Genomic DNA, 20148 nt, shown 5'->3' with positions numbered 1-20148 from the left:
CGCCAACTATAAATATAATATGATGGGGGCTAATTTAGCTACAACTAATCAGGAGAAAGATCTTGGAGTCATCGTGGATAGTTCTCTGAAGATGTCCACGCAGCGTCCAGCGGCCGTCAAAAAAGCAAACTGGATGTTAGGAATCATTAAAAAAGGGATAGAGAATAAGATGGAGAATATCTTATTGCCCTTATATAAATCCATGGTACGCCCATATCTTGAGTAGTGTGTACAGATGTGGTCTCCTCATCTCAAAAGAGATACACTGGCATTAGAAAAGGTTCAGAAAAGGACAACTAAAATTATTAGGGGCTTGGAACGGGTCTCATATAAAGGAGAGATTAAAGAGGCTAGGACTTTTCAGCTTGGAAAAGAGGAGTCTAAGGGGGGATATGATCGAGGTATATAAAATCATGAGTGGTGTGGAGAAAGTGAATAAGGAAAAGTTATTTACTTGTTCCCATAATATAAGAACTAGGGGCCACTAAATGAAATGAATGGGTAGCAGATTTAAAACAAATAAAAGGAAGTTCTTCTTCACTCAGCGCAGAGTCAACCTTGCTGGAGAAACTCCTTGCCTGAGGAGGTTGTGAAGGCTAGGACTATAACAGGGTTTAAACGAGAACTGGATAAATTCGTGGAGGTTAAGTCCATTAATGGCTATTAGCCAGGATGGGGGGTAAGGAATGGTGTCCCTAACCTCTGTTTGTCAGAGGGTGGAGATGGATGGTGGGAGAGAGATCACTTGATCATTACCTGTTAGGTTCACTCCCTCTGGGGCATCTGGCATTGGCCACTGTCGGTAGACAGGATACTGGGCTGGATGGACCTTTGGTCTGACCCAGTATGGCCATTCTTATGTTCTTAAGATCAACTGTAGTCTCAGAGAATGTATATATTATTGAATTATGAGGGTGGCATCTAACATCTGCACGGAGATGAAATCAGTGATGCAGATGATCTTCAATTATGTCTTATGCTTATGATAGTGTCACCTTAGACTGAGTTAAAGGTGTGAGGAGGTAGTCAAAGGAAAGTGCAAAATTAAAGCATATTTAGACTGTCAATCTTTCACATTCGCAGGAAACCCTGCCAGTTCAGTTTCTATAAAGACAAACTAGCTTATTACTAACTCACTAAAAACTAGTTTATTAATATAAGCACATTCAGCACTCTGGTGTAAGGGATCAAGGCACAGTTTCTTCATAACTTGCCTTTGTTTTTCTCACCCCCAAGTGGATGTGTGTGTTTGGAAATGGATGTTCAAAAGGGTCAAATAAAAAGGACTTAGCAGGATTTTTATCCCAACCTCACTGGGATTCCAACAAACCATCTTTGCCTTTTTGTTTTAAATGAATCCTGTGCTTTGAATTACTTTGGAATATCATATGGTACCTTGATCCATTGTTGATGAGAATGCTTTCCCTTATTGTCAATGTGCAATAATACCACACCAACAGGAAGTTAAACACTTCATCTGTCACCCTATTAAAAAAAGAGTAACAAAAACAAGCAAATCTTGTTACGATAAATATCCATTTCAAGATTATTCTCCTCCCTACCCCAAGAACTGTGTAAGTGAAAAATAGTTTGTGTGAAACCAGACATTAAGGCCCTGATCCTCCAAACCCTTAGGTACATGCTTAATGTTACACATGACTAGTCCTGCTGAAAACCCCCCTACACCTTGTCTTTTCTTCAAGAACTATGCAAATTTTTTTTTGCCGGGGGGGGGGGGAGGAAGGGAAGAAATAGACTCTGTTACTTTGGGAGACTGGGAAAGTGCTATATGATAAAAAAAAAAAAAAAAAGGACTTGGGATCCCAGGTTGATGAGCAGGTGTGTAGAGATGACATTAATTCCATTTGAAGGAGGGAGTGCTCCATAGAAGAAGCAGATGATCCAATTTACACAGGCATTTTCAGGCTAATTTAATGAGCAGATATGATTAGATCTATATAAATCCAATCAACTAACAACACAGTAGAGCACTGTACTCTGTTTTCAAGACCTGAAAAACTCCTCTATTTTGACTTCCTAAAGTTTAAAGTCTAAACAACCCTGAGCATTTGTGCATTCCAGGGAATTATATCCTTAACAAATGATGTTGCATTCATGGCAGATTTAAAAAGGAGCTTAACAGGAGGGCCAGGCTCAAGTTTTGCTCACAATTAAATACAAGAAGTCGTACAATGCCAGAGACATTTTCATTGCTTTTAATTTACTTTTAGAAAGGACAGCGTTTGCTTTGATTTGCACATTCCCCTGCAATGTTTGCAGTCCCAAAATTACAATGCTGTCATAGTGCATTACCACCAGCAAGAAAAAACAAAAAACAAAAAAACCCCAATGAGTCTAGCATTGTCCAAGCTGAGCTAAATACATAAATAAACAAATGATTAAATAGGGCTGTTGGTTAATTGCAGTTAACGTGGGGGTTCTCAAACTGGGGATTGGGACCCGCTAGGGGGCTCGCGAGTTGTCAACCTCCACCCCAAACCCCGCTTGCCTCCAGCATTTATAATGATGTTAAATATATTACACAGTGTGTTTAACTTATTGGGGGAGGTCGCACTCAGAGGCTTTCAATGTGAAAGGGGTCACCAATAAAAAAAGTTTGAGATCCACTGAGTTAATCGCATGAGTTAACTCAAATTAAATCAACCATGATTAATCGCAGTTTTAATCACACTGTTAAACAAGAGACTACCAGTTGAAATTTATTAAATGTTTTGGATGTTTTTCTACATTTTCATAGATATATCTATGTATAGATATCTCTTGTATTATGTGTTGTAATTGAAATCAAAGTGTATATTTTGATTACAAATATTTGCACTGTAAAAATGATAAAAAGAAATAGTATTTCAATTCACGTCCTACAAGTACTGTAGTGCAATCTCTCTGTCCTGAAAGTGCAACTTACAAATGTAGATTTTTTTTTTTTTGTTACATAACTGCACTCAAAAACAAAGTAAAACTTCAGAGGCTACAAGTGCACTGAGTCCTACTTCTTGTTCAACCAATCGCTCACACAAACAAAAACAACGAGGAGTCCGGTGGCACTTTAAAGACTGACAGATTTATTTGGGCATAAGCTTTCGTGGGTAAAAAACCCACTTCTTCATACATCTGAAGAAGTAGGTTTTTTTACCCATGAAGGTGCCACTGGACTCCTCGTTGTTTTTGTGGATACAGACTAACACAGCTACCCCTCTGATACTCAGACAAACAAAAAGAAAAGGAGTACTTGTGGCACCTTAGAGACTAACAAATTTATTTGAGCATGAGCTTTCGTGAGCTACAGCTCACTTCATCGGATGCATGCCGTGGAAAATAAAGTGGGGAGATTTTATATACACAGAGAACATGAAACAGTGGGTGTTACGATACAGACTGTAAAAGAGTGATCAGGTAAGGTGAGCTATTACCAGCAGGTGAGCCGGGGGGAGAGGGGGACCTTTTGTAGTGATAATCAAGGTGGGCCATTTCCAGCAGTTGACAAGAACGTGTGAGGAACAGTAGGGGGGGAAATAAACAAGGGGAAATAGTTTTACTTTGTGTAATGACACATCCATTCCCAGTCTTTATTCAAGCCTAAGTCAATTGTATTCAGTTTGCAAATTAACTCCAATTCAGCAGTCTCTCGTTGGAGTCAGTTTTTGAAGGTTTTTTGTTGAAGAATTGCCACTTTTAGGTCTGTAATCGAGTGACCAAAGAGATTGAAGTGTTCTCTGACTGGTTTTTGAATGTTATAGTTCTTGACGTCTGATTTGTGTCCATTTATTCTTTTACGTAGAGACTGTCCAGTTTGGCCAATGTACATGGCAGAGGGGCATTGCTGGCACATAATGGCATATATCACATTGGTAGATGCACAGGTGAATGAGTCTCTGATAGTGTGGCTGGTGTGATTAGGCCCCATGATGGTGTCCCTTGAATAGATATGTAAACAAACTTGTTTACATTTACAGGAGATAATGCTGCCCTCTTCTTATTTACAATGTCACCAGAAAGTGAGAACAGGCATTTGCATGGCATTTTTGTAGCCATCATTGCAAGGTATTTATGTGCCAGATATGCTAAACATTCATATGCCCCTTCATGCTTCAGCCACCATTCCAGAGGACATGCTTCCATGCTGATGACACTCGTTTAAAAAAAAGTGTAAATTAATTTTTGACTGAATTCCTTGGGGGAGAATTGTATGTCCCCTGCTCTGTTTTACCCGCATTCTGCCATATACTTCATATTATAGCACTCTCGGATGATGACCCAGCACATGTTGTTCATTTTAAGAACATTTTCACTGCAGATCTGACAAAACGCAAAGAAGGTACCGATGTGAGATTTGTAAAGATAGCTACAGCACTCGACCCAAGATTTAAGAATCTAAAGTACCTTCCAAAATCTCAGAGGGATAAGGTAGGGAGCATGCTTTCTTTAGTCTTAAAAGAGCAACACTCCAATACGGAAACTACAGAACCTTACCCACCAAAAAAGAAAATCAACCTTCTGCTGGTAGCGTCTGACTCAGATAATGAAAATGAACGTGCATTGGTCCGCACTGCTTTGGATGGTTTTCAAGCAGAACCCGTCATCAGCATGGACGCATGTCCCCTGGAATGGCGGCTGAAGTAGGCGCATGTGGCACGTAAATATCTAGCAACACTGGCTACAAAAGTGCCATGAGAACGCCTGTTCTCACCTTTCAGGTGTCACTGTAAATAAGAAGTGGGCAGCATTATCTCCTGCAAGTGTAAACAAACTTGTTTGTCAGAGCGACTGGCTGAACAAGAAGTAGGACTGAGTGGACTTGCAAGCGCTAAAATTTTAGATTGTTTTATTTTTGAATGCAGTATTTTTGTACATAATTCTATATTTGTAAGTTCAACGTCCATGATAAAGAGATTGCATTACAGTACTTGTATTAGGTGAATTGAAAAATACTATTTCTTTTGTCTTGTTACAGTGCAAAGACTTGTAATAAAAAATAAATATAAAGTGAGCACTGTACAGTTGGTATTCTGTGTTGTAATTGAAATCAAAGTGTATATTTTGATTACAAATATTTGCACTGTAAAAATCAATATATCTGAAAAAGTAGAAAACATCCAAAAATATTTAAATAAATGGTATTCTATTATTGTTTAACAATGTGATTAATCACAATTAATTTTTTTAATTGCTTGACAGCCCTATTAAATAGTAAATTTAAAAATGCTTTCAGCTGTAATAATTTATGGTGCTACTAGTAGCAAAGGAAAGGAAATTGGTTTTAAAAGATATGGTGCCTGATCCTCCAAATATTTCCACATGAATAACTTTTATGTACATAAATAGCTCCATTGAAGAAAATGGGACTACTCACAAGTGTTTTTTCAGGACAGCACTAGGATTTATCTTGATGGCACCTCTTAACTCTGAATTCTGCACTAATCACAGTAGAGTTAGCAGTTTTGTTTGTTAAATTCTGATTCTGAGATGCAGAGAAGATAGTGGTTTCTAACTCAACATTCAACACTATATTTTTATTTAAGTGTTTAGTCAGAAATAAAAGTACTGCCTTACCTATAATGAAGAATAAACCTGCATGCTACAGCACCAAGTAACAAGATTATTGTCAAATAAAGTTTGAACTTTTCATATTCATCTTTGTAGGCAAACCTGGGATGACAAAATAATGTAAAAGTATTAATATTTCTGCCATTAAAAACAAGTAAAACATCTAAATATTTGTGGTTTTAAAACTGATTTACATTCTACAAGTAGAGTTCCCATTCTACTTACATGTAGTACACTTAACACCCTATCTGTCCAAAGACAAAAAACTTCTTTAACTAATATTCATAGTTTTTTTCTTGGGTGCTTTTCTTATCAACTTAAATGGGGGGGGGGGGGGGAGAAGACGAGACACCACAAAAACAAGCTTTAAAGTAATCCTGAAGAACATTTCTTCCTCATCTCTCCCCCCACCCCCAAAAAAACACCACACATGTAGCTCACTGTTCCATTTTCCTCCCACTGAGAAAATGCAAGCATGGTAGAATAGCAGTAAGACCTTTGTACTTCTATGGCACCACTGAGAGAGGCTTCACTTTAATAAAGCTCTTCATTAACATGAATTAATTCAATCTCAACACCCTGCGAGATAAGTAAATATTATGAGACAACTATTTCTGTATGACGATAGTGGAACAGTGAAAGCAACTATGTGACTACAGCTGGATCTTAAGGTCTTTTATCCAGTTCAGAGCAGACAGGGGTGTCTCCTGAATGGCTGTGACTCTTCCAGGATGAGCAATCATCCGTGATGTTGCCGACAGTTTGCACCATGTCACAGTTCGGTGATTCCCTCAATTTCCTTCTATGGAGTAAGTATGCATATCTTCCATGTCGGGTGCTGTCCCTATGTGCCGTGGGGAGGAGAAGCCCAGAACTTGCACAGTTGGGGTCATGGATTAGATTTCTGTTTGGTATGTTGGCAACCACTCAGGCTTCAGACCATCTTCTGCGAACATCCTTGTCTTCTGCTCCGGAGGGCTGTGGCACGAGACCAGAAGGGTTTTCTCAGTGTTAGTCAGTGGCGGGTGTGCGGGTGTGTTTTATGTCATAGTGGAGCAGTAGTATGGTATTTGCCATGATCTTTATGTTCTCTCTAACTGTCGCAGCATCTTGTCAGATATGTGCTGGCACAATGTTAGCCAATGCTGATAGGCATGGAAATGGCATGGACAGGAGGGTGCTACTGATTATGCACAGAGCAGCATTAATTTCTGGGTCCACTAAAATTGTGTGGGGGCTTTGGCTCCAAATTGGGGCACAATATTTCTCTGTGGAATGAAGCAGGGCTAGTGTCAACATTTGGCGTGTGCAGGTGTTGCTTCCCCAAGATATTCCTGCAAGTTTCTGTATGATGTTGACCCTGGCCTTCGTTTCCCTTTTGGTTTGTTCAAGGTGGCGACGGAAGCTGAGTGTGCAGTTCAGGGTTATCCAGGATTATGATCATCCATCAACAGTGACCCACAGAAATTGATGTTTAATGTCTTCTTGGCCTGCATACTATTCAAATCGAAAGCTGAGACCACTGTTTGAGGCATTTGGCTTTAACCACCTAGAAACAGATTTCTAAAGGCTTTTAAAGTCCTGTTCTAGAATCTTTTCTGAGGTTTCAAATGAGGAAGCCTGAGTAGCCAGCACAAGGTCATCCACGTAACATGAACGTGCGGCAGTATGTTGGTGGAATATTGCTGGTATATAGGTTGAAAAGTGCTGGAGCTAGAATGGACCCTTGAGGGAACCTATTTAGTCTTTGCGGGTTGCAGATGGCATCCCTGAGACGCAGTCTAATAATGATTCATGCTGTATTACATTTTACACTTTGTTTCACCTTGGTTAAACAGGTTGTGGTGAAGACAGAACCAGAGCTTAGGCAGCCCAACTGCCAACACATCACATTTCTACTCCAAACGATAATTATACTTCCAATTCCAGGGTCATACTCTGTCCTCAGTAATACCCGTCCTTAACATGGTCTCACAATAGGGATTCACAGTGAATACCTTGAAGACAATGGTGTTACAGATGTTTAACTGGGAGGTCACAGTCTCATCTGCAGATTCTTTATTACTGATGATATAGGTACAAGCCAGAGAGAACCAGCTTAATTAAAATTCAAAGGGCTAGTTTCAGGACTGGCAGTTAAATATATATATTTTTCTCCTTTTCTATTTATAAATGGATCAAATTTTCTCTGGAAGCCACTGAGACCCAATATAGCTGGAATCACACTGCTATTTTTACAGTTACAAAAGAAAAAAAAAATCACAATTTATGCTCTTCTCCAGTATAAGTCCATGTGTGTGGCCCCCACATACTAAACTAGTTGTTTAAAAACAAGTGGTCAGTTTGAATTCAGTGGAATTACATGGATAAATCTGGCACAGTATTTTGAATAGTACATAGCTCTATTGGTTGATCTTGCAGGGCCAATACCCTGCTCATGCTATGGGGAAAAAATCACCTATGCTGTACTTCAATATCTGTCTTCTACTAACTGGGAACAACTGTAAACAAAAAAAACCCCACTTACTTTGCCTGGTTACTTAGAAGAGTTACATTCACATTTCCCAATACCAGATTTAAGTACAAACTGAAAGACAAAACATCCAAAGACAGATCAGTCCATTTTAATTTAATACAAAAGAACTGCTGCCCCGCAGGCTAGATTTAGAAAGATGTTCCAACTCCAGTAAGCAATACTGCATATTGTGGTCTAGATTTTTTAATTATAGCAAGAGATGAAACTAGAGAAATTCGTATAAAATGCAAATGGTGCCTTAGGAATAACATCAGTACTCTCTTCAAATTGATCCCCAATATTAGTTGGTGATTGGTGTGGTGGTGTTTTTTTTTTGTTTTTTTTTTTATTAAATCAACATTTTAAGGAGTAAGACAGATAAAAAGTTTCTGGTGGGAGGCCTCTTTACTGTCTGTAGTGTTAGGGATCAGGAGAAATTATGAATCAACAGTGAAAATCAGGGATGGGGAAACTGGATTAATATTTTCACAGCAAGATAGCTACATCTGCAAGAAGCAGCCCATGAATGGCATCCCAGTACTGTTAAGACAGAGTACCACAGATGAGAGTTCTCTTGGTACCAAAGAGCAAAAGCCAATACAATTATAATTGTAATACGGGAGCATTTACATGAATATTCTGAATAACAAATTTCCAGGTTTGCCAAGCCTTAGAGCCCATATAGTTTCTTTCAAAAGTGAAATTTATTTCTGATTCATCTTTCCCTCTCCATTTCAATCCTCCCGCAAGCAGGAATGTGATTAAACATCAAATAGTCCACTGTGCTATCCGATGAAGTGAGCTGTAGCTCACGAAAGCTCATGCTCAAATAAATTGGTTAGTCTCTAAGGTGCCACAAGTACTCCTTTTCTTTTTGCAAAGACAGACTAACACGGCTGTTACTCTGAAACCTACTATATTACCGTTTTATTTACCTTCTGCTTTCCTCTTATTCTTTGCAGATATATCTGTTAAATTCTCTAAGAAGAGACACACTGATCTAAATACTTGTAGCAGCTTTATATTAGGAAGATTAATTTTTAATAAATACATACCCATTTCTCTTTGGTAAATAGGCTTCCATGTCAAAGAATATATTTTGCCTGTCTTTGATCTGGGTGTTAATTTGCTGTATGAGATCAGATTCTTCAGGACTAGACTTGTGTTTGCACCTGCGAGGATGGTGAAAACACAGATCCCTTTTTACAAAATGGATTTTAAAGGGGATAAAAATCAGCTTAAACATGGTAACTTTAAAATAAAAAAAAAAAAAAAAGAAGAAGAAGAAGGAAAAAAAAAAAAGGTATTTCCTTACCAGCACTTCTAACAGCACGAGCTTACCTTTAAACTTTGGCTGTTAAAACTGAAAAAATAAAATCTTACTTTCCTCTGTTCATCTTAGGTGCCACAAGTCCTCCTTTTCTTTTTGCAGATACAGACTAACACGGCTGCTACTCTGAAATCTGTTTACACTGTTTCTTTACTTTCACACTATGTTCAGCTTGAGCAACAGAAAGACTAGTCAATGATTATAACCTAATGTGAAAATTTCTAATCAATTTTGCTTTTTGTTTCTCAGTTCATTAGCAAGCTGCTATATGTTTCGATTCCAAAAAACTGCTAAGTAATGTTATCAATCCCTTTTCAAAAGGAACTTTTCATTATCTTTAATTTTTTAAAATAGTCTTACAGGTATTTTATAAAAGCTTGCTTTTAAAAATTCGAAACTGATCTGAGTGTGCTTTTAAATTGAAAAATCTCTATCCAGACCATAAACTTCATAAAAGGCAATCTGAAGGGGAAAAAAAAACCCAACAAGCCCATACTGTATAGCCTTTCAAAGTGACATCATGCAGCCTACAGAGCCTCAAGTGAAAGGATGTTAACTAATTTAAATCCAAGAGATCGATTTGGTCCCTATACAATTAATGTATGTTAGATGGAGGAAGGCAGGGGAAAAGAACCTCCAGATCAGCTCTTCCTGCTGTCTCCCCTCTATTGAAATCAGCAGCTCTGGGGACAGCAGGTGGTGCCAGTTTAAGCACGGCTGAATACAGACAATATTAGAGCAATAGGAGGGCTTTCCATTAACTGCTTTGTGACTCTAATCTCAATCATACCGCTGCTCAGCACACAAAGTTCTTCTGAATAGAAGGAAGAGCTAAGTGCTGAAATAGTGCAATGATGGACATTTTAAAAAACCTCTAAAACAGATTGTCATACGGAGCTCACTGCTTTGTACCAAAGGAGAGAAAGTTTGAGGGGGATGAGGAGGAGAAACAAATGTAATCTCCAAACTATAAAGCAAGATGACACTTCTGTGGATTTTTTAATTTACTGCCCAGCTCTGCTAAGAGATTATTCCAGTTGCATTAAAACTACCAATGTGTGAACAGATAGGGAACAGCCTGCCAGTGCTCAAAACAAAGGGGAAAAATGCAGATTCCTTTTACTCCTGGAGGAATTATGCACCACTGTGTATGCACAGAATTTATGTCCCCCGCAGATTTTTTTGCTTCCCCGCAGAAAAATTACTTTCTGAAAGGGAAGCAAAGGGAAGCCACAAGAGCAGTCAGGAGATCCTCCCCAGCAGTGTGTTTCAGGTGCCTGGGGCAGCCGGCAGAGGGGTAAATCACTGTGGGGGCATGGGGCAGGACAGGGGAAGACCCGACTGGTGGCTCCTACCCTGTGCCGGGTTTAGCTGCTAGTCCCAGCTGGGCTAGGGAGGACAGGACTTCCTCTTCACGGCATCTGGGGATGGGACAGACCCATCCCCAGATTTCTCCTCCAGTGGCAGGAAGTTCTGCAAACTCCCCACCCCCACCTCCTGCACCCATCGCTCCTCAGCTGCAGGGGGAGGGATCCCTGTACAGGGAGCTGCTTCTCCATCTGCCTAATCCCCATGCATCCAGACCCCCGCATACCCTGACCCTCCCGCCGATCCTCTCCCCCCCCACACACACTCAGAACCCCCCGATGAGCCCCTCTCCACCTGCACCTGGACTACCCCAACAAGCAACCCACACCTGGATCCCCACCCTATCGAGCCTCAGTCAGCTGCATCTGGATACCCACCCCACTGAGCCCCACTCCCTCAGCATCTAGACCCCCTACTCAGCCCCCCACACCCAGATCCCCCCCCATTGAGCCCCAAACACCTTCTCACCTGGACCCCCTGACAGAGTCCCATTATCATTGCACCCCAAACCCCGCAACAAGCCCCTGCGCATCCAGATCCCCTACTGAGCCACCTGCACCCAGATTGCCCCAGACAAAACCTTCTCAACTCACACCTGGATCCCCCCACACTAAGCCCCTCCACACTTGGATCCTGCCTTACTGAGCCTGTCTGCCAACACCTGATGCAGCTGACACAGGGAGGGCAGGGCCCCTGGAGCGTTTCTGGGGCAGGCCAGGTCCTTGCACTGCGTCAGGGTTGGGTGCAGCCTCACTGCTGAGTCCACGTCCTTGGCGGGGTGGAGAAGAGGTTGCACAGTGATCTCCCACCTCTGTGCAGCCAGTGGCCTGTGCTCCCCAATGCCATGCTGGAGCCTCCACATTTATTTGACAAATAAAATTTGCAGAATTTTAAAATATTGTGTGCAGAAATTTTTTTTTTTGGTGCAGAATGTCCTCAGGAGTATTGCTTTGTAGTGGTAGAACAGAAGGAAAGGGGAGTTCATTTTTCAACGTTTACCACTTGAGCACTTGGAAATGGGACAATAAATTGGGTCACATCAGGAAATTCTGAAAAGGAAATATTAGTAGATGATAACTAAAAGTCCACGTAGTAGAACACTATCAAGTCCTCATCTCCTTCTCTTTAAAAATGTATCTTAGTCTGGTGGTTAATCAATGCTTACATATGATCTAACACAGAGTAACTCTAAAAGATAAATATTTGATGAACTGGGAAGTAAATGTTAACCAGTACAAATATTACAATATCAGCTTTAAATCTCAAAAAAAAAAAAAAAAAAAGATTAAAAAACTATTCCTCTTTTAGAAGTATATTAAAGTCCCCAATAAGCCAATGTTGTTGTTGGGAGTTGGGTATCCAAACACCATATTGGAAGAATACCACTGAGGATTAAAATTTACCTTCAGATGCAACTACATGGCTACCAACGAATTCACATGACTTTTCCATAGTTAGATGGAACTGAGTTTTATCTTACTAATAAAACTACAGGTAACAGCCTGATGGCAATGCAGTCCTACAGTATAAAAATATTCCTACAACAAAATATATTGTAGGGAGCAATTCTGTATTGGCTCCTGAGGGATACATGAGATGATCTAGTTGGTCTTTTCTATTTCTATGAATCTATTATGGTAGTAGTTACATCAAAATTTACACCGCTGTGATAACCTAAGGCGGCTCGCTTTTTAGGAGACTGGGAATGCAGCAAAACAATAGTTATAGCCTGTATTTCAGTCACTCAGGAGAACCGCCCCCAAGACTATCCCATTACCGTTGGAGGCTGTATTTCAAGTCTTTTAATTTCCTCTTCTGCTTACGAATGGAGCTGCTGCATGCAGCCTGCAAGTTATTGAGTTCTTCAAGTTTCTGTCTATAGACCTTGTGAGTTTCCTGCAAAAGAGCAGAGAAAAAAGGAGAAAGAAGATGCAATTTTTTTAAGCCAGAAAAACCTTTGGAGAAAAACAAAAACAAGACACACGCTATTTTTCTGGGAGAGCAGGGGCCCAGGTTGCTCCTCCATCTTGCTCCTACCTGCCTAAGGAACAGGTCTGCCTGTAACTGTGGGTGCTTTTTGAGATTAACATCTGTATCTCCCAGTAACTTCAACACCACCACCAAAAACAAAAGTCATTTTCATGATTTTGATGTCATTCCTAGTGGGGAAGGTACCTGCTGCTGAAATATGGCCAAGTGCACCATTTATCTTAAATTGGTTTCATTCTATGCAAGGTTCTCAGGATACCTATGGCACATGAATGCCCAGTCCAAGTGATTATAAATTTCACTTAAAAAATAAAAAGCCTACATAAAGAGGAGGAGGAATGTCTCCTATTTACTTCATTTCCCTTGCTGTTACTGAAGAGGTCATTTATACTTCATAATGAGCTTTTCCACTCATAAAAAAAAAAAAAATCTTCTCCAGTCTGATCCTCCAGTAAAGTCATAATCCTATGTTCCATCCCAATCTGTTTCTGTGAAATGGCTGGTTAAATGACAGATCAAGGACTCCAATTTCACAGTACAATAAAATGGGAGGTGAAGAGCTAGGAAGAAAAGAGGAAAACAGACCTGGTTTACACATAAAACCCTCTTTACCACTTTTGCTAATTAAACAAATTTGAATGACTAGTAACCAGTACCATATTCTGATTAACAGATATAGTTTGAAGTCTGCCACTCCCTACAGCTTGACAGGCCCTCTTTAAAAAGAAGAGCCTCCTCATCACAACCTGTTGTTTTCACTTCTGAACCCATAAATTACTGCTTGGCTGGCTTTTCCACTGGCTGTGAGCACATCTGCATGTTCCTCGCACCTATGCGCACCCCTCATTTTAGCTTGCAGGCTAACGTGGTAATTTCTTCACTCTTTATGTTGGTTTTATTGCCCTTGCTGAATTCGTCTGGGACAAAAGTACACACTAAAGCTCCTTCAGCATTAACTATCATTCACCACATTATGGCCATATCAGCTGGCTGAAGCTAAACCCAAGCAAGACAGAGGTTATGCTGGTGGGCACAAGAAAGTACTCTGAAGAGTTTGCAGCTATGGTGCAGTCTCATTTGGTTGAAGGTAGACAACCACCATCGGTCAATTCAGTTTCTAGCTAAGGAACGCTCCTGGATTCCTACTGGTACTAAGCTCTCACATTGCAGCATCCATGAATAACGCTTTCTACCATCTCCAGTTGGCTAGGAAACACCATCCAACCCTGACAAAACATGACTTGGCCTCAGTTATTCATGCCTTCATCACCTCTCAGCTGGACTAAAGCAATGTGATATACCTGGGCATGAAGCCTTCAGCTCTTAGGAAGCTCCATCTAATACAGAATGCTGCAGTACATCTCCTTACCAACACACACACCAAACCTGTCCTCTGCTTGCTATGCTGGCTTCCCATAGAATATCGAATCAAGTTCAAGGTCTCTGCCCTCATCTTCAATTTACACTGGGCCCAGGTCATTGTGTAGCTAAAAGATCAACTAAACCTCTGAGATGAAGACCACAAGCGATAGCTTCCCTCCTCTAGCACATTATAGAAAACTGCATTAAGGGTGAAGCTCCATGGTGCAGAAGACAGAACTTTCTCAAGGGCCAGTTCCAGATGGTGAAGTGAACATCTACAGGAACTAAGGATCATTGCAAACTTCACCAACTTCCACTCCAAGTGCAAGATGTATTTCTTTAACTTTGCCTTCTCTATCGAACATATGGCAACATGTATTTTTGTAAATTATAAAAAGAATTCCAAAGACAAGACACTACTGCAACACACTTAGCCCCCTGGGGAAAGAATGGGAGGGATCACACACACACATTTAGTGCTCAGCTGCTATGGTGATGAGTGCAGTATAAGAACTTATACAGAACAGTTACATTTGACAAAAAGCATCTGACACAGCTTTCTCCCAGGTCCTCCTAACCTGGAGTGAAAGTGGTTGATCCCATCCGCAATAGTCAGAAAACCAAGCTCAACATCAGCCTGCTTTGTTAAAATAGATGTTCTACTCTGTTGGCTGCGTCCACACCAGTAAGACAACTGTTTTCAAACACAGCTTGAAGACATGACATGACACACTCCAGACAAGCAAAACTAATTTCATGGTATAGACACCAAATCCTTATCCAAACTAGGTCAGAAGCCCTTTAAAAAAAAAAAAAAACACACCACAGTTCCAGCCAGACACCATTTTCATCTATACACAGCATGATCACAAGCCAAATAGTAACTGTGCTATGAACTAGCTGAGGGAAGTTTGTCTATAAAGATTTCTGTAAGCGGGATTCTAAGAGTGTAACCAACACAAATGCCTGTTCACACTGGACATAGCGGTCTAACACTACAAAAGGGTAACCACTCATTTCTGAACAGAGTCATTATTACATACACATTTCTGTAGTGCCAGTCAGTATAGCTGTTGTAGCTGGCAGAGTTCAGATTCCAACATCAAGGGTGTTCCCCTTACATTCATAATTAACCCCACCCTCTTTTTTTTTTTACTCCCACAAAAGTCAATTTAACACATTAGGCAGTGCCTTAATATACCCACTGTTATGGCAAATACGTTGCTCAAGATTTTCAAAGAACCTTCTCTGCCTACAATTAGGCTTCAAGTTCATATTTAGGCACCAAAATAAGTTGCCTGATTTTCAGAAATGCTGAGCACCCAGCAGTGCCAATTGACTTCAAAGGGCACTTCTGGAAGCTCAAGCTTTCTGAAAATCAGGGCACTTATTTTGGTGCCTAAATCCAACTTTATGCTGCCAATTTAAAATCTTGGTCATTGCTTTATAAGATTTTGGACTAGGGGAAAAACAACAACAACAAGATGGTGAGGAAGAGGAAGGGGTTAAATGTATAAATAAGATGGTGATCAATTGTTCCCCATGTCCACACAGGGTAGGATAAAAGTAATTGGTTTGGTTTGCAACAAAGGAGAATTAGGTTAGACATTGGGGAGGGACTTTCTAACTATAAAGCATAGTTAAGCATGGCACAGGTTATGGTTTTAAGAACAAAATTAGACAAACAACATCTGCCAGGGATATCCTAGGTATACTTAATCCTGCATCACACGGGGAGATGGACTAGATGACCTCTTAAAGTCCATTCCAGAACTACATTTCTCTGATTCTATATTTGCATTGCAGGTCTATCCACTAAGCACATCTCAAGTAAAGATCAGAGGGAGTTCAATTACACATTTGTCAGTTTTGTTAACATCATTCAGCAGTACTTAATGTGCTAAAAACATACAGAAAAAACACATATTTGCTTCTCTTCTCATAAGGGTTTAAACACATGTTCACTATATATACACACAATTAGAATGCAACACAAATTGAACTGTATGCACTGGATTTCAGTTTCAAAAATGCCTGTAAGCAGTGGCAGCAAAGCCATAATCAAAATAACTATCTCCAGGACTGGACATGGCCCCTCAAATTAATTTTTAAGAATCAGTTATTTAATGGAAGGCAGTTTAAATATTAACTAATTCTGCTTCTTTTGAGCTTGTGCAATCAGTTCTTTTGACTGTTTACACTATCTGGTTAAAAAATAAAAAGTTAATTTCCAAAGGGAGTTAAAATATTCTTAAATACATTACACTCTGGCTCTGCTTTAATTTTCCTGAAAAGAAAGACTTTAATTAAAAACACAGATTTAAAAGATTGCGAGTTCCACAGCTGCAGGAAAGCAGACAATTGTTGTAAAATCCACATCAACGTCCATAAGAAAAAAAAATTTTACAGCGAAGTTATTTACTCATTAAGAAATATCTGGGGAAAGTTTACAAAGGGTGCCTTTTTGCAGTTCAGTGTGTGCATGACTCCTATTATGTTAGCTAGCATAATCCAAAGGTCAAATACATCCCTGGAGGTTTAACTTCAGTGCACAACTTTCTATGTGGAAAACTCTGTGCTGATCATTTAAGAACTTGAACTTATCAACTTCACACAGGTGCCTTTCTCCTAAGAAGCTATGCAGGGTTGTAAATACTACAACAACTTTCCTTGAGTTCATAAACTCTGCAGTGTCATGGCCTCAATGATTACTCATTTATACAAATGAAAGTCATGTTTCCCAACATATTTGGGAAATCAAAGTTGCAGTCTGAGTGTAACTTGTGACCATACTATGATAGCATATTTAAATGTGCGGGTTTGTTTGTTTTTTAAATAGGTGCCCTGAGGTCTGTTCTACTGCGCACACCACACCTTTGGTTAAGTAGGCTTGTGCATGGCACATGTACACAGATACACATTCACCTACCTTCCTCACAGGGCTGTTGCAAGGCTTATTTAGATGATGTATACGAAGACCTGCAATATGGGGATATATCTAGTAGACAGAGATAAATTGTGTGCACAAATGCACGTGTACACACACACTTGATTATTTAGTCACTATGGGGAAAATCCTTACCCACATCCACATTTTCCATAGATACATGAGGCCCAACTAGGGCCAACTACTAGGCAGCAGAACTGATGTGGCTCTGTCACGCAGGGCTGGAAGGAAGGAGGCAGGTTGCCAGGAGGGTCAGCAGTTCCTGTGCACCAGAACTGTGCTCCTCAAGGTTCCAGTGTGGGGGTGTGGCTTGGGATCCAAAACTATATAGATCCATTGGCTGCTCCCTTTCAATCAATCAAGTCAAAAACACTTGACAAACATTTAGTCTTACAACATCCCTCCTACATGTACAGATTGGGAAACCAAGGCATGGTAACTAGTAATTTAGGGTGCCCAGCTTCAAATAGCTTAAAGATGCCTCATTTCTAGAGAGCAGATGATCAGCACTTGGGGGCGGACGGGGGGACAGGGGGAGAAGAGCCCCTTTAAGATGTCTGCAGTTAAGTACCCAAAAATCACTACTCACTTTTGAAAATTAACCTGCAAATTACTTGCTCAAGGTCACCTATCAAGTCAATGACAAAGGAATAAACAGAATCCAAGAGTCTTATTAATTATTTGTATTACCATTACACCAAGGGGTCCTAATCATGGCCCAGGACCATGGACCAGCCATTGTACAAACAGAACAAAAAGTCAGTCCCTTCCCCAGAGAGCTTACAATCTGAGTATAAGACAAGAGACAACAGATGATACATTACAGACAGGGAACTCCTCCCAAGAAGGAGGGACAGACAGCACAAAGGTGCTTGTTTGAAAATGTAACTAGGTGAATGATGGAAGCTGGCATTGCGGACAAGTCAGAGGCAGGAGTCGGCCTCTAAACAGCAAATGAGAGATGACAAGTAGGGTTGGGGATGTCCATGAAGGGCCTTGAAGGTAAAGACGAAGTAGCTTGTTTGATGCGACAGAGAATGGGGAGCCAGTGGAGGGACGCAAAGAGAGGGACAAAAGGGACAAAAAACAGGCTACAAAAGTTATCCTTCCAGCAGCATTCTGAAAGAGTGAAGCAAGACAGCATTTGTGAAGGCCAGAGAAAAGAGAGTGTTTCAGCAATACAGACACAAGATGATAAGAGCCTATATAAGAGTGTGGATGGATTGGAAAGCCCATGTCTTAGAAATGTTATGCATAGGGCCCTACCAAATTCACGGTCCATTTTGGTCAATTTCACGGTCATAGGATAAATTTCATGATTTCAGATATTTAAATCTGAAATTTCATGGTGTAGTAACTGTAGGGGTCCTGACCCAAAAGATGGTTATGGGGGAGTTCCAAGGTTATTGTAGGAGGTCACAGTATTGCCACCGTTACTTCTGTGCTGCTGCCTTCAGAGGTGGGTGGCCAGAGCGTGGCGGTTGCTGGCTAAGGGCCCAGCTCTGAAGGCAACAAGACAGAAGTAAGGATGGCAATATCATACCATGCCATACTTACTTCTCCGCAGTTGCTGGCGGCAGCTGTGCCAGCAGAGCTGGGTGTCCGGCCAGCAGCCACTGCTCTCCTGCCACACAGCTCTGAAGGCAATGCAGAAGTAAGGGTGGCAATACTGTGACTCCCAATCCCCTTACAATAACCTTGCAACTCCCCCACCTGATCTTGGTCATCACCCTTAGAATTAGGAGTGTTGTGGGGGGAAAAGAACAGATTCTTCTTCTGCAGTAAAAGGAAGGCATCCCCCAGGGAGCGGGTGACCAAGACCCCCCTGTTTAACAGAAAAGAAGACACTTCTTTTTGACACCTTTGAGAACAAGATCGACCTCTGGCCATCCCCATATCTGGAATACATCTGGTAGGACCTAAACGTCCAGCTCCCATTCCTAGTCATAGGAGAAGGTTCTACTGAGGGCATCAGCTGTGTGTTCTGGATGCAAGGAAGGTAGGCAGCTGAAATCTGGATATGGTTAATTATGCACCACTTCCAGAGCTTTATCACACAAGGAGGGGGATCTTGCTTCTCCCTGCTTGTTGATATAAAACATGTAGGACATGTTGTCCATCATGACCCTGATTGCTTTGCCCCTGATGAAGAGCAGGAAATTGAGGCACGCATTCCTGACTCTCCTAAGCTCCACCAGATTGATGTGGGGACTAGTTTCATGGACTGCCTATCTGCCCTGAAAAGTGCAGGTGCCAAGATGGGCTCCTCACTCTAACAGGCATGCGTCCACCATTAGAGTCACTGATGGGATTGGGCAGAAGAAAGGGATGCCCACACAGACATGGAGCTGCTGATTCCACCAGTTTAGGGAGTTCTTTACTTGCAAGGGGACCAGCATCTGCCTATCCAATGCATCCCTGGTCAGAGAATAGGCAGTCCTCAACCAATTTTTGAACAAGCAGAGGTCACAAAGGTGCACACTGCCATATGGCTAAGGAGTTGAAGTCAGTTCTTTACTGATGTCGGAGGGCTTCCCCAGTTTGTCCCTACCAGACCTGACAGAGACACAAATTTGTCTAAAGAGAGTGTTCTCTAGCTGTCACTGAGTCCAAGTATGCCTCTATAAACCATATTCCTAACAACTCTAAACTAACTAGAATAGAATAATTATTTATTCAGCGCTGTGAATTGCCAGAAATGTGATTTGCAATAAATGTGATTTGCCGAATTTGGTGGAGCACTGGGGCTCACACACTTACTCTTGCAAGTAGTACCACAGGGACTTTAATCATCTCAGAAGTTTAGGGTGACAGCTAAATAACTTTTCATTAAAAAAAAAAACAACACCACTCAATGCTCCTCCTCACCACATACAAATACAGTGCCTTTACATATATCCACCCCATGCTTCCTCATGCCAGACACTAAGGCTATGTAGTGGCATGTGGGCGAACTGCCCACAGTTCCTTCTCTACATTATTGTATAGTGTTGCTGGATCTGGTAAATAATGAGCCTAGTTTTCACCATGTATGTAGCTGCATTTTTTAAGATATTGACATACAGAGATCCA

The 20148-nt window shown here is 40.9% G+C and overlaps 2 protein-coding genes across 5 annotated transcripts in view; one reads left to right on the top strand and one right to left on the bottom strand.

The window, feature by feature from the left end:
• Positions 1-20148, bottom strand: part of TMEM120B (transmembrane protein 120B) — a 41248-nt gene that overhangs the window by 18947 nt on the left and 2153 nt on the right. For 3 of the 4 annotated variants that reach the window (XR_014714269.1, XM_084649382.1, XM_084649380.1), the window contains exons 2-6: positions 12556-12674; positions 9136-9252; positions 8093-8152; positions 5572-5667; positions 1396-1485 (exon numbers count right to left, since the gene is read on the bottom strand). Coding sequence is in view for 3 of the 4 variants with exons in the window: in XM_084649382.1 (XP_084505508.1) it covers positions 1396-1485; positions 5572-5667; positions 8093-8152; positions 9136-9252; positions 12556-12674 (482 nt within the window). In the remaining variant the exon portion in view is untranslated. The remainder of the gene's footprint in view (positions 1-1395; positions 1486-5571; positions 5668-8092; positions 8153-9135; positions 9253-12555; positions 12675-20148) is intronic. The other variant, XM_084649381.1, reaches the window with a different exon arrangement.
• The window catches only part of MORN3 (MORN repeat containing 3), a 67226-nt gene continuing 53221 nt past the window's right edge, over positions 6144-20148 (top strand). The window contains exon 1 of the mRNA XM_084649383.1: positions 6144-6374. Coding sequence (XP_084505509.1) covers positions 6314-6374 — 61 coding nt within the window. The 5' untranslated portion in view covers positions 6144-6313. The remainder of the gene's footprint in view (positions 6375-20148) is intronic.

This window comes from Lepidochelys olivacea (genome assembly GCF_965140295.1).
Source record: "Lepidochelys olivacea isolate rLepOli2 genome assembly, chromosome: 15".
Classification (NCBI taxonomy): Eukaryota; Metazoa; Chordata; order Testudines; family Cheloniidae; genus Lepidochelys; species Lepidochelys olivacea.
Note: the sequence above shows the minus strand (reverse complement) of the source record. Positions and strands in the feature narration are given on the sequence as shown.